The sequence below is a fragment of the Polyodon spathula genome, chromosome 5 (genome assembly GCF_017654505.1).
Source record: "Polyodon spathula isolate WHYD16114869_AA chromosome 5, ASM1765450v1, whole genome shotgun sequence".
Classification (NCBI taxonomy): Eukaryota; Metazoa; Chordata; class Actinopteri; order Acipenseriformes; family Polyodontidae; genus Polyodon; species Polyodon spathula.
Genome location: NC_054538.1, coordinates 72,874,042 through 72,889,613, shown reverse-complemented (window position 1 = coordinate 72,889,613; position 15,572 = coordinate 72,874,042). Strand labels below are relative to the sequence as shown.

Genomic DNA, 15,572 nt, shown 5'->3' with positions numbered 1-15,572 from the left:
TCTTTCTAAGCAAATTGTTTTTGGATTTGTTTGATGAGTTAAAAGGGTGGGGGAGGAGGGATCTAGAGTGTCAGAAGTAAAGCAATCATTTCCAAGTACCACAGATGGTGAAACCATTGGCATCAAATCAAGGGTGTTAAGTGCAGATATATTCCTGAACTTATAGTTGTATCTGAAGAATGAGTGAAAAATCTCTTGGCTCACACTCCTGATCAGACATATCAATCCCGAGACGAGTGCTGTCAGCTTGCTAGATTTCCTTAATGTGTTAAGAGCTACATGCAGCACATACCCTAATGGGACAAGTGCTTTTTGTTCTAAATTAAAAGGAAACTCTAGCAATGGATCTGATATATTTGAATTTAAATTGGGCCAAACTTCAACAGTACCATCAGTGGTTATATGAACCTTCATTTTGTCAATACACCTTTATTGTACTACTGTCAAAAGTCTTCAAAATCACTTAAGGTACACGTATACACTGTTTGACCGCTTTATTAGCAACTGTACCTAACATCATTGTGTTGTGTCACTGTTTACCCTGATCACAGCCTTGACACAACATGGCAGATTGGGAGTTGTCTCAAAGTATTTTAATCCATTCAGTCATTAATAACTTTAAGCAACTGGTGCAGAGGTAGGCCGAAGACAATGCTCAGCTGGATTGAGATCTAGGGATTGTGGTGGCATCAAGTATGCCTAAAGTCTCTGACAGGCTCCTCAAACCATTTTCTCATATTCAGATACTTTGGATGGGAGCATTAATGTCTTGAAAATAGCCATTGTCATCAGGATACATGTGCAACACTGATCACAACTATGCTGAAGTAAACTATGACAGCTTATGACAAAGTGCCTGACCCTGTGTATATTATCTGTTACATGTTGGTGTGGTGTGTTAAATGTTGGTGTATAGTCATTGGTACACGGGATATAAACGGGTCTGTGTAACACGAGTGTTTACAATGTATATTTGTATTTAGGCACGAGGATTGCACAGCACTTCATATGCAAATAAAAAGTAATAATATGTGAGCATGGGGAATTGCACTTTATTAATTCACGTGCAGTTGTACCGAGACTCCAATTGAATGATTGATTAGCAATCGAGTCTCGGTACAGCTGCATAAAAGCAGCATGTTTTCACCCGCTCGGGGTGGGGTGCTCGGTGAGTAGGGAACGGGAGAGAGAGAAGGAGAAAGAGTTATAATATAAATTGCTATTGCGTGCTGTTAGGACCAGCACGATACTTGTTTATTTAAAACTCACCGTGTTTGTTGTCGATCTGCTCACCGTTTGTAAAGTGTTAGTCTGTTTTTGTTTGTCTTTTTATCCTGGCGAATGTGCCGTGTCCTGTGTTTTTCGTGTTTGTTTAAACCTTTTTATTTACAATAAACAGGCGCAAGCAAGCGCCTCATAATTTCAATTCATCCATCCTGTCTGTGTGTATTTCTTTCCTGGTTCTGACACCACCCACTTCGGCCGTCTTTGTGACACAGCTGTATAGAGCTGCACGGATTACATATCATATCATATGATCAACCTAATTGGCAACGTTAATTCAGGGTGATGCCACAGTCAATTAAATACACAGATCCTAATAAAGCAGCCAGACAGTGTTTGTCATAATCATTATGTTTTTTTTTTTTTTTTTTTTTTTTTTTTTTTAGAGGCTGACCCAGCCATTCTGGGGCTTGAACCACCAGCCTTTTATAGAAGCAGACTGGTTCCTATATTGTATATGATGTAAATGAACAACATCATATACAAAATACAGTATATAACACCTCAGCTAATATCTGCCTTGTGGCATAACGCTGCAATACCTGGGGTTCATAATGAGGCGGCGGAAGAAGTAGGTCCAGGTTATGTAATCCATGGCATCCTGCTTGGATGCAACTGTTCCTGCAGCAATCTCAGCGTTCAAGTGGTCTGCAAGCACACCCAGCAAACTGCAATTAAAGAAAAAAAACAGAATGACATATGACAGTAAACAGGGTGTCTAACAATGAGAAAATTAATTTATATATATATATATATATCGTATTCTTTAAAAAACAGGACAGCTGGCAGGAGGAAATAGACCCCATGAGGGCTGGCAGTATCCAGCTGTGTTTTCAAATGGAACAGGATGCTGGAGACACCCGCCCAAGGCTTCTAAGAAATTAAAGAGAAAAATACCCCTAGAGTCTGCAGAGCAGGGGCAGAAGATAACTCAATGTTTGTTAACATGGTTAACAACTTATGTGAATGGAGAGTATTTTGCAATGGACTAGCTCAAGATCTGCAGTTAGCAAAGACATGGCACTCCAGGTCTGTGTCTGTGGCTGGAGCAAAGTGACAACGGTTAGGTCTGAAGATTCATCAAAGGAGAATGAAATGCTTGAGGGAGAAGGGACAAGGGCCTCTCATTGATCAGTACTTTTTACGAAGTCAAGTCAGTTGAATGAAATCTAGCGACAGCAAGCAAACTACAGTTCGCAGGATATCAGCACCCCTGTCAAAGACGTGAGGAGGACTTGCATAAACACAATTAGTGATGAACCCCATGATCCCTGTGAACCCGGACAGATGAACCAGCATAAGAGAGAAAAGAACCTCAACGGGCAGAAGCCTGGAGTTAAATGGCCAAGAGCTTGTGAGAAAACAGTGTGGGACACAGTAAACAAGGATCTGTTTTGCGTTGGAAAGGTTAGGTGGAACAGTCGAAAAGAAGCTGGATAAATTTGGGGATATCATCTATGCATATAGAAGTGAGAGGATTGGTGCTGAAAAAGAAAGGAGAAAGTACAAACTATTCCTGTAAAGACTAAATGGCAGCATGAGATTGAGCGCTTAGTAGAGCAAGGAGGCAGCTGAAGAAGCAATGGAAGACAGGAGCACAAAGTCAGAAGGAGGCACTCAATCTATTACAAAGGGTCATAAAAGATAAGCTTGCAACATTGCAGAGCTGAGCACTTACGGAAACACTGCAAAAAGAAGGAGTGCATGAGAACTAACTTTTATAAAGAAGTTATTCACCAGGGAGAAAAATGGCACACTAAAAGCAACTAAGTCTGAGCTGGAGATATATTTTGAGGAAACGCACGCAGATTCAAAAAGGCAGGAGCCTGTGTCGATTCCTTCAGACATCCCACCTAATGCAGTTTGGTAAAGAGTTGTGCAAGAGTGCCCTTGGTGATTTACGAATCCTGTGGAAATTGATGAAAGTAACTTTCAAAAAATTAATTTTTTGAAAAAACAGGTTGAACTAAGAGCATGGTGCAGAGCAGGAGGGTTCTTTATACTCAAAGAAAAAGATTCTACGAGTATCGGTCAGTTTAGCCTTATTTCTCTGTTAAAAGTGGAAGGCAAGACTTTCTTCAGCTTACCTACTGAAGAACTGCTTCCCTGACACTTCACTACAGAAAGCTGGTATTCCAGATTTCCCAGGATGTTTAGAGTACATCAGTGTGATCTGGCAGCAAATTCAAACAGCTAAAAAGCAGAGGAAGGAGCTCTATGTGACACTCCTGGATTTAGCTAATGTAGTACGACATGAAATTCTTTTGGCAGCATTTGATTTTTTCAGTGTACCGAGGAGAATAACAAACTTCGTGAAAGCCTACTTCGGAGATTTTCAATTTAGTTTTTCCACTTCAGAATTCATCACTACATAGCAATGTCTAGAAATTGGAATACTGGCAGGATGGACCGTTTCTCCACTGGCTTTTAGCATGGCAATGGAAGTAATCATTAATGTGACAAAATGGGTAATGGGAGAACATTTGGCTTCTGAAATGCAACTGCCACCAATTAGCGCATAGATAGATGACATGACAATCATGACTACAACAGTAGCCTGCACTAATCAGTTATTGGGCAAACTAATCAACAACACTGAATGGGCACAAATGCAATTCAAGCCCACTAAGTCAAGAAGCATCCCCATAATTAAAAGGTAAAGGAGTGGATAAGAGGTTCTACATTAACGGTGAGGCAATACCAACAATGTCCGAGAAACCTATGAAGAGTCTTGGGAGATGGCATGATGGGGACCTAAAGGACATAGTTCGTATGGGAGAAGTGAGACAAGCAGCAGGCAAACTTAAACTCTGGTGCTTTCAGTTTGGACTACTGCCAAGACTTCTGTGGCCACTCACTGTGTATAACGTATCCTTGACAATCAGTTCACACGTCAGGAAATGGTTGGGAGTTCCACACTGCCTCAGTAGAATGGGACGGTATGGTAAAGGGATATCGCCGCTGCCAGTGTCAGCTCTAACCGAGGAACTGAAGTGCGCCAAGGTTCAATTGGAAATTACACTGGTAGAGTTACACAACGAATGTGTGAGGGAGGCAGCACCTGTGTTGAAAACTGGAAAAAAAGAGGGTGGCAAAGGAAGCTCTGGAAGATGCAAAGGCTGCCCTTGGGATCAGTGATAGCATAGGACAAGTACAACATGGAAGAGGAGGCCTTGGTCTCAGTTCAGCTCCTCCTACGTGGCACAAAGCAGCCCCAGCTCAACGGAGGAAGCTGGTAGTCAATGAGGGGCAAAAGCAGGAGGAGAGGATGAGGTGCATAAAGGCAGTTTCTCAAGCCAACCAGGGAGAATGGATGAGATGGAAGAGTGGAACAATGCAAGATAGGCTGGCGAGATCTATGGACAATGGAACAGAGCAGGATCAGTTTCCTCATCAGGTCAACATATGATGTTCTCCCATCACCACAGAACCTTAAGCTATGGGTAGGAGAGGATCTGTGGTGTCCTCTGTGTTGATCGCCAGCCAGGTGCTGCGATGTTTGGCTTTAGCATTGGAAGACATGTGCAGCATGACCAGGTTTCACCAAAAACACCACGTAAAAAGACCCATTTTTGTAAGGATTCTTTTTGACAAGCTCTTCCCTTGAAGATCTGAATGCTCGGTTTTCAAAAAAAAAAAAAAAAAAAAAAAAAAAAAAAATTGTATGACTGCTGCATGTATTAAATACTTCTGAGAGCTTTACTGATGTCAAATGCACTGTACATATTTTGAAAGGGATTTCAGTATCTGCTCATGACGAGATGCAAGATATATAAATATAATATACCTGTTAGACCTGCAACATAACATTTAAAAAATGCATTCTCTAGTCTAGCGCCAACACTCCAATTTATAAAAAGATTCATTCATCTGAATAAGGACATTTGGCATGGGTGACATTGATCACGAGATCCCCCCCTTTTTGTTTTTGCTGACTCCGTTCAATTAAAAAGTGTTGATTGCGAAACAGGTTCACTTTAGTTTTTTCTCCCATAACATTATTGAGACTGATTGTTTCATTGATAATGTAAAGAAAAAAAAAGGCAGCTTCTTATTTTTAATTAAAAAACAAATGCAAATAGTGAAAAGTTAAATTGATTTAATTAAATCATAATTAAGAAAAAACAATTATTTGGAACACAGGTTATAACATTTTTGCAACACGTCATTAAGATTTGAAATCTGGGAAAAGCAATCTAACAACTTGCTTTTTGTGTTCGGTTTGAATTAATAACAAGCTTTTTTTTTTTTTTTACATTATCAGTGAGACATAATCACAGTCTCATTTAAGTTACAAGAAAAAACAAAACAAAAGTGATCTTACATGCCATACAAAACTTGCTTGAGTCGTTTCATCACCTTCTTTACTGAATGCCAAAAGGAGTATCTGCTTTTCTCCTCAAGTGTCATCCAGGATTCAAATGAAAATGTGTTGAGATTTGACATTTGAGGTTGCTCGCCTTGTAGACTAGTGTGTAAGTGGTTTGTTTCAGATGAGACACAGAGATTAATCACAGTTTTTAGTGAAAGCAAACTCTTCTTCCCATTCTGGCTTAAGCCTCATACTTTCGTTTATTACCCGTGGAAGGTTTGCTCAATACCACTGTCTCCACGAAACGAGCAAGCATTTCATTCACAATCATGAAATTCACTTTCAACTACACATCCGGCTTTCACTCGAGGTGATCGAAATATGCATGCACCAGCGCCCGGTGTCGAAGGCCACCAAGGGACAAAACGTCATTGCAGTGAACAAGCAGGCTCAAAGAAACTGAAGACAGAGAAGGTGAGAGAAGAAAGAAAAATAAAGACGAATGATTACAGAGAACACAAATAATAAACTTGTTTATTTTTAGCTTTTTTCTTTTCGTTTGTTTATTATTCTTTCTTCAGTTCATTCAAGCCACAAAGTGTGTGTCACCCAGCATTTCACTGGGAGACACATTTGAACTGGCTGCGGTTTGGCCGCCTCTGGCCTAATTATTATTCTGATTAATATTACTAATATAACTACGTAAATATCAAACCTTAATCTGAGTATCATGATGCATTTTTATTCTTAGGAAAAAAAAAAAAAACTTCTTGTATGCTGAGATTAATTACTACCTTGCGCTATAGTCATACAATATGGTGAGCAGAAAAAAAAAAAAAAAAAAAAACATGACCTGTGGTGTGATAGATATGCGGGCGGTAATGGGTTTAAAATGAAATCTGTTCACTCTCACAATTCTTGGATTCAAAATGCATCCATTGCTGGAATCCCAATGTGAGTTAACATTTCTGTATGTATTATTGAAATGCACATTCAATGTATTCTACAAAATGAAAATGTATGTGTTTTGAGTGGTGTTTATTTTTAATAAATCAAAAAAATGTGATATTGCCAAAAAATAATAAAAACAACCCCCCCCCCCCCCCCCCCCCCCCCCCCCCCCCCAAACTGAACAAAAAATAAATGTTGCAATTTACTCACACAGTATCTAAACTGGAGAGTAAATTACTGAATGACCCAAAACCTTATCTGTATGTATGTATGCTTGTATGTATATGTGATCCAATAAACTCTAAAACAAGCTTATTTAAATAGGTAAATATATTCATAGTCTAAAATCAATTCATATATTGCTATGGGACAGTATAACTCACCTTGACTCAACAGGGAATGGTTCATAGAGGAATTTTTTATAGAAATCTTTTTTAATGTCTTGCACAAGAATCACAGCTTTGCCTTGGTCATCAAATTGAGGTCTGCCAGCTCTCCCCATCATCTGTAGAACATCTTTATAAAAGCAGAAAAAAAATTGTACTGGTAAAAATGTTGCTTTCTTTGTCAGTAAACTGCTGTACCATTCTTTTAAATGCTAAAACACTTTAAAAGAAAAAAAAAACTTAACGACTTTATATTACACATGAGATACATACTGTGTGATTAATACAGACTCCACAACTGCCTTGAACTTGAGCATTGTTTTTCAGAACTACTGACAGAACTACTTTAACACTGCATTAAAAAAAATCAGCAGAGACAAACAACATTTTTTTTTATTTTTATTTAGTAATCGCCAATTATTTTTTAATATTGTAGAATATCCAATTATTTTTTAGGCTCAGCTCACCGCTATTACTCAAGTGCTGAATCGGGAGCGGTGAAGACGAGCACACACTGTCCTCCGAAGCGTGTGGCGTCAGCTGACTGCTTTTTTCCACACTGCAGACTCACCGTGCAGCCACCTCAGAGCTACAGCGTAGGAGGACAATGCAGCTCTGGGCAGCTTACAGGCAATCCCGCAAGCACCCGGCCAAACTACAGGGGTCGCTGGTGCGCGGTGAGCAGAGGACACCCTGGCTGACCTAAGCCCTTCCCTCCTGGGCGGCCCTCGGCCAATTATGTGCTGCCCTCTGCAATAGAATAGCCTGGACTCGAACCAGCGATCTCCAGGCTATAGGGCGCATCCTGCACTCCACTCGGAATGCCTTTAGCAGATGCGCCACTTGGGAGCCCCTCAGCATTCTTAACTTTCAGCAAGATGCTCCTGTGATATTAAAGCAAAGATAGACAAAACCAATCCTTAAAAACAAACAAGAAAGCAGCAGGAAACAAACACATTGAAAAGATTAGAATGGCTATACCTGTGATAGGATAATCAACGTAACGTCTTGTTTTTCCATCAAAGTACTCAGTTCCTTTTACAATCACGAGGTGAGCTGGAAAGTTCACTCCCCAAGCCAGTGTGCTTGTGGCAATCAGCACCTACAACAAGACATTTCCTTAAATGAATGATCACTGCAAGAAATCGAATCAGAGTATCTAACCAGCAATCTGCTAAGTACCTTACCTGGATTTTGCAGTTAACAAAAAGCTCTTCCACAGTCTTTCTGTCCCTCTCGTGCAGGCCAGCATGGTGTAGCCCGATCCCAAAGGCCAGAGTCAGCTTTACGTTGGATTCCCTTACTGTCGCGATAACATCAGTCATCTGACGTAAAGACAACAATAACAATCTATTATTGTTGTACAAGCAAAGCTTTGATTTAGAAGAGTTAATTCATGACATATTATGTAATGATTTGCAAATATAAACCAGGAAACTTCACAAAAACAGATCCCTGGGGCACAGTTTTAGTCTGCACTCAGTAAGAGAGGCCTGAATTTAAACAGAATTATGGCAGTGAATGTATTCAAATAGAACAATATCCATTTAACATCTTGGGTTCATAAATTATTAAAGCAATAACCCTTTCAAATGGGCTGGGAGCAGTTTTGAAATTCTTGAATCCCTGCAACTCCAATAAACAATTTTTGTTTTACAACCTAATCATTTATGTAGGGTAATAAAATGGAATCTAGCTTCTTGGACATTAACATCATGTCATCTGATCACTGCCCGCTCAGCACTGAAGGAGCAAAGATGAATAGAAAATGAACTTGCTAATCCAACTCCAATCTGACTGCTCAGGTTCTCTATTCCTTCATTCTGAACTGTGACCCGGGAAGCCGGACTTAAAGGCTCCTGACAAATTTGTTTTACATTTATTATTTTACATCCACCTTTGCTCAGCAGCGGTGGTGGTAGCTTTGGGGACTAGCCATACATTTCACACACAGACGGAGCTTACTTGTAGGCTGTCTAACAATAACAACTTTCCCTCCCTTTGAAGAAGGCTCAGCGTAAATTAACCACAAATCCCACTGATGGGGTTTGAAGTACATATGTTGCTGTTGTCATTTAAAGTCGATGGTGGGTGGTGGTACTGAGGGGGCTGTATAGAAGGCCTGCTTTCCTATTAGCAATACCTCCATGGCAGTGTAATGTACCATAGGAGAAATGAAGGACCCCCAGTGTGAGGACTGCAACTTTCACCAGCCTGCTGTCATAACAGCAGCAGGGGCTACGAGGCGCGACAAGGAAACCTCCAGGCTTTTTGCATAAATCAAAGGAACACACACATTCACAGTCAGTGCTGATTCAATACAGCAATCGACACACATGGAAAGATACAAGTCAAGTTATATATATATATATATATATATATATATATATATATATATATATATATATATATATATATATATATATATATATATATATATATATATATATATATATATATATATATATATATATATTGGGAAAAGACTTTTGTAATTTTTATACTATTAATTAAATTAATAAAAGACATGTTTTTTTACACTACTTGTTGTTGTGAACGTACATTAATTAAACCTGTATTTCTGCTTTATTACAATGCTGCAGCTGTAATTGTTTTAGGAACAGCAGCTGCCTACTATAAATGAGTTGTTATTTTGCAAGATCACAACGCAGTCTCAGCAACAGCCCCCAACATATTTTTGTGTGTGTGTATGTATGTATGTATGTATGTATGTATGTATGTATGTAAAGATCACAGAGCTGATGAAAGCTAACTGTAAAGGATCAGGCAGTATGGAGGGGTAATCTGTTTTTGTAGCCCTGTGTCTTTCTACATTATTCAGAGGATTAGCTTTTAGCGTTTCTATAACACAATTTTTTTTTCATGCCAGACAAGGGGTATCTGAAAGCAGCAGGCAGTGTAGTCTAGTAGTTACATCAGAGGATTAAGTCTCTACTAAGTTACTGGCTCACTTCATTGCTTCATAACCTTGGCCAAATCACTAGTGCCTTATTTCCACCAAATATTTGGAAACATTTCTCAGAGCTCTTTTTCATCCAACAATTTGTAATACGAACTGAGGAGTCAGTAATCATGTGCGTTTTGTGGGCATCACTAGGCTACTTAAACACGGCTTCAAGACATTTTCAATCCATGGACCAAACTGAGGTTGTACACTTTTAAGCACAGGTAACTGCAAATGCAAAATGAAAAAGGTATCAACTACCACCTGTACTAACCATTTTCAAACAACCTAAATACAATTTTTTCTGTACCACCACTAACAATAGCATTGCTCAGCAGCGTTGATGAGCATAAGGAATCAGTCCTCAGTAAGTTTTTAATCAATGTCTACCCTTCTCTCTCAGTTTTTACAGAGTATACTGTCTGAACATTAATGAGTGGTTCAATGCAGAGAAAGATTGGTTTCTAAAGCTATCAGAATTCAAGTAAAAATGTTTTATACTGTAAGTCAGTTTTTGCAGTCCACTTTTTACCCAACAGTAAGAAAACTCACCAGTAAGGAAACACTTTTACTAAAATCATTCTGGGCTGCAAAATGAGTGGTGCTCTGTGACACAAACGCACTGTGTAATCATTCCCTATTGTATCAAACAAAACTGACATACTATCAACAGCTTTCAAACACCTGGTGTGTACATTTTTTTTACGCAATGTAGACATGAGTTTGTACTACAGTACAACATGGAAAGAAGAACAGGTTTAGGGGAATTTAAAGTGCATAGTTAATGACAAGGAAGATGACATGGGACAATGACAAACAAGTTTGTGTTTTTCTCTTACCATTTTAATTTAACATGCCATAATCAAGATTCTTAAGGTCCATGACATAACAAATCACAGATAAAACAAGGCGAAGACAGCATTTTCTTGGTTTTTAACAATGATTTATATGTGGATGCGGACGTGACACTGAATTTTTCATACTTTCATCTACTCCTGGTTTCCCTCACAGACCTAACAGTCAAAGGCTAAACTTCCGCTTCATCCCTTTAACAGAGATTACCAAGGCAAAACTAAAACAGTAACACACCCTCTCCAAAAAGCACCGAACACAACAGCAACTTTTCTTTAAAAAAAACATAATAAGAATAAAAAAACAAAAGTGTGTGTGTGTGATACAGTATATATAGCCTGTGTGCCTACAATACAATTCATAGCTTGCTTGCATGTGATAGTGGACACCACAACAGACAGAAGTAAAGTTTTCTAGAAAGACTACCCTAGGGCTAACTGATGCATTTGTTTCAGGGGCTTATACGTCAATTGGATATGACACTGCGGTGGTGACAGCTTGGTAAAATACCTGGCACAAAAAGGTACATTTTTCTTGTAGCAAGAAAATTACAGAATATAGCTGTGTACTGAGTATGAAGCCAGTGTCTTTATAAAACTGAACCTGGAAACCAAAAAAGATGCACAATCCCAATATGGCAGCCATATTAAGGACCAGGTCAAAGTGTAGAATGCTGTTGTATTTTTCCTGAGGAGTTTCCATATATGAAGTTGCAAATTAAGACGTTTTTCTGAGAAACTAGCAGTTGTAGTGCTGGCAGATTAGCAAATGTATGCAAACTCTCCCTTATAGGAATGCTATATACATTATTAGTTTACTGGCCACCTGTTTTTAAACTGAAGTTATCTTTCCTACGGGACATGACTACAGCGGCCGGCAGTTTGGAATGTTTTCTTTCTGCTGCAGTGTTAAGAGTTAAAGGAAAAACCATTTACCGCTCGTTCCTCCATGTGCAGCCACTGTTTAGGGTTGTCCTCCGTGGCAAGAAAAGCCATCAAGTCAAGAGCAGTAAGTCGAGTCTGACGTCTGGATGACACAAAGATCAGCACCGGCTTGGCAGGGGAATGGCTGCGAATAGCTGTAAGAGAAAACAACAATCCCAGCTCCCAGCTATTTGTTAAAAGCTGACATCTAATGTCTTGCTGGTGCATGAGGAACAGGTGTGGCTAAACATCCATGGATGGATTTATTGTTCATTAGTGTTTTTGTAGGATGCTACTGTGAAGAAGTAATTAATCTCAGCTGCCAGGAGTGGTCTCAGGACTACAATCAATGAACAGCTTTATGTCAACCTGCCAATTAGAACACAAAATGTAATCATCGGTTTGAACTGAACCCCACCTGAACAAGCAGTTTCTGGCCATGTAATAGTTACCTGTCTACCTAGGTGTGTGTTCTTCTGTCAGGAAATGCGAGAGAATATCACAATATATATTAAAAAAAAAAAAAAAAAAACTCAGGGTATAAAACCGCTATTTATATTTTTATTGAATCCAACCCTTAGAAAACAGTTTTCTCCTAATGCATCACTGAATAGATAGAAGAAGCCTCAACTCAATACAAGTAATACTGTACAAAAACCCTTGTTTTGAATATTCTTAAGGAAACAACTAAACAAAAAAACTCTTAAGATCATGTCCAATTTATTAGTAGTCATCTTCCTCAAAAGTCCAAAATACACTTTTCATATACAGGTATTTACAACAGCAGCTTATTTTTATACAAATCCTTTGCTTGAACCCCCATTATTGTCTCAGACAGATTAAGAGTATACTGTATACTGCACAACTGAGAATCTCAAACCACTTTTCCACATGTGAAGGCCTACCTTGGAATGCTGGTTTGTTCATGCTTGCCATGCGGGGGCAATAGTGCTGCCCTGGGAATCCATGAATGTGCACCTCCAAGGGAACTGGGCGCACAGAGGGACGGAAATTGAACAACCCCATCTAAAATAAAAACGGATAGTAATTTTGTATAGAGTAATGTATAGAGTGTATAAGAACGCTGTCTCCAAGCACACTTGATGCTTTCTCTAGCTAAAGCGAGACGTTCTTTGGCCTTTTTTTAAAATTGATTTATTTTTTTAAAAAGTCCAGTCAGTAACAGTATGTGCTGCTTCTGCTTTGAGCTTGATTTTAACAGAATCAGTCACTCAACTGGCTGCTCTGCTAAGCTTTTTATTGGAGCCTTTGTGATGCTTGCTTGTTGAAACTTTAGAGTCTATAAAGCAGGATAATAAGATTTGGAAACCCAATGATAATGAATGGCAAAGACAATTCACTTGTTATGTAATTAGGGCTTCTGTTTTTCAGTTTTTTTTTTTTTTTTTTTTTTTAATTAATTTCATTTTCCAGTGCTTATTTATTTATTTATTTGTAGCTATTTTTGAGTTTTAGGTAAACTGTTTTTTTTTTTTTGCAGGGCTTTCACTTTTTATGTACTGTATGAAATAACTGTTTTCAGTTACTTTCCAAAATGCTTAATCCCACGAATAAGGCTTCTAATTGTTATCTCGTTTTAAAACTCGCAAGCAGAGTCTCCAATAGAAATGTCGTTGGGGTGGGTTTAAAGTATTCACAACAAATCAATGATAGATACAAGTCAGGAAGGACATTGTCCAACTACACAGGGAAAATACAATGTTTTTATTATTTTGTAGTAGTTATTTATTTTTTTAAATGGAAAATGGGTGAAGTCAATGTGAATTGAGTAACCATTTCCAGTGTTTATTGGCTATACACAGATTTTATTTTAAAGGGAGTATTTTATCGGTTAAAACTGAAAATCAGAAGCCCTATATACAGTTTAATGCATTGTATAACATGCCCCTCTTTTATACAACTGAGTAGACTTCAAACTGTACATAATACATAGACATTCTCACAAACAGATGCATGATATTATCATAAAGAAATCACTACTCATATAGCCAAAGAGAATACTATAATACGGTAATGGTATCTGCAAAGAACTGATCTTTTACAAAGCATGCTTTTTTTTTGTCTGATAACATATTAATATGTTCTCTTGAGATTACATTTTCTTAGAAGTGCTGCTGTTATGGGTGTGTGTGACTTTTGCATTGCATTTTTCAGGGTTATATAATGAAAAGGGTGACTACATAAAATGGCCTGACACAGAGCTGTGTAAATTGTCAGTAACTGTATGGCTTAGAAAAAAGTCCTTATTTATTATACATGTTTGCAAAAGAGTAGAGGTGCAGTTTATTTGGTGTAAAAAAAACCCAGCAAAGTTCAACAATGAAACACGTTTGCAGCCCTAAATCATTTGGTTGTAAAATCGAGTGCTGGGAGGATTGTCATCAGCAACCCAAAGAACATCATGGATAGAGCATGCTTCTTATTACTGTAGTTCAGAAGAACTCTTGTTACCATAAACAAAACATGTGGATCACAAAATAACCCAACTTGTGCGTACCTGTCCAATTCCTAGCCAGTCACCAAGGTCTCTGGCATTAGCAAGGGCTGTGGACAGACCAACAACTCGAACAGGACTTGCTGTATGAGAGGATATAAAGTTAGTCCTGGATACAATAACCTCCAGTACAGGACCTCGCTCTTCCCCTGAAAACAGGAACAAAAAATAGTTAACAGAATTAGAGTCAGAGACTTTCAGTTAAATATAATGTTTGAAACATGTTTAGATACATTTACTGAAACATTGTATTATTTTTCCATCATTTAATGGCATTTTTATTAATACATTATCATCCATACATTTAAGATTAATACACAGTACAGCTTTTAATATACACACCTAGTAAATGTATCTCGTCTATGATGAGAATGGCCACTTTCTGGACATAGCTCCTGTTCTGCCAGCTTCTACTGACTCCGTCCCATTTCTCTGGCGTGGTGACAATGAGGTCTGCCTTTGCAATGGCTCTCATGTCTGGTGTTACATCACCAGTCAATTCCACAACCCTGAGGATCACAATGTTTAATGTTAGTATACCACCACTCACCCTCTTTGACAAAATGTGTAACTAAAAAGTTTGGCCCTCAGTAGGCTCTTAAGCCCTATAAAAACCCAACAAAATGTGGTTTTGGAATTTTTACTGACATGGGTGAAATTTAGTCCAGTGCAAACTGTCCATTTATTTTTATCCCAGGTCATTTTCTCACAGGTCCTCTGATTTATTTACAGGACATTGGCACCTTCTGTAAAATTTCAAACTCAGGTGTCCTGTATCTTTACACCATGTCAGAGTTATGTTAGAATTGATACAGCATTTCCAGGGTATTCACCTCAATACCAGCCTTTACAATAAACTCTAATGTAATGTTAAAATTGGTACAGTCTGTCCTGAATTTCTCCAGTTCAGTAAAACGCTTTGATTGGGCATAACCAAATCAGGAGTGGGCAAAAATACATAACATTATTGGCAACTCTTAAAAAATTGATACTTTGATTAACGTTGCATTCGAAGATATATATATGGAAATACATATCACTCAAGCGACTAAATGATTATTCTAGCCTTTGGAAACATTGAAATTAGTTATTTACACCTAGTTCACTGTTTACAAATCATGCACAAAAGCTCTACAACATCGTATTTAATTTTGAATTTATCGACTTTTGTTGATGAAAGTTAATCCACGTCCGCTAGATGTACTCTGCTTCAACCAACTCTGAGGACACCTGGTTTAGTCTTGTGCGAATCATGCTTTAGAAAGCATTAGGTGCCAGAAAAAGTACATTACTACCACCAAATAAATCTTCAAAAAAAATGGCTGTCTGAAACAAATACTGTAATCAATTTAAATGAGGTTCTAAATGTACAACCTTCACATAC

The 15,572-nt window shown here is 38.3% G+C and overlaps 1 protein-coding gene across 1 annotated transcript in view; it reads right to left on the bottom strand.

The window, feature by feature from the left end:
• The window catches only part of ascc3 (activating signal cointegrator 1 complex subunit 3), a 260,436-nt gene that overhangs the window by 40,798 nt on the left and 204,066 nt on the right, over window positions 1–15,572 (bottom strand). Inside the window, exons 26-33 of the mRNA XM_041251261.1 lie at window positions 14,531–14,697; window positions 14,192–14,337; window positions 12,579–12,699; window positions 11,686–11,828; window positions 8,121–8,258; window positions 7,915–8,035; window positions 6,931–7,063; window positions 1,827–1,952 (exon numbers count right to left, since the gene is read on the bottom strand). Coding sequence (XP_041107195.1) covers window positions 1,827–1,952; window positions 6,931–7,063; window positions 7,915–8,035; window positions 8,121–8,258; window positions 11,686–11,828; window positions 12,579–12,699; window positions 14,192–14,337; window positions 14,531–14,697 — 1,095 coding nt within the window. The remainder of the gene's footprint in view (window positions 1–1,826; window positions 1,953–6,930; window positions 7,064–7,914; window positions 8,036–8,120; window positions 8,259–11,685; window positions 11,829–12,578; window positions 12,700–14,191; window positions 14,338–14,530; window positions 14,698–15,572) is intronic.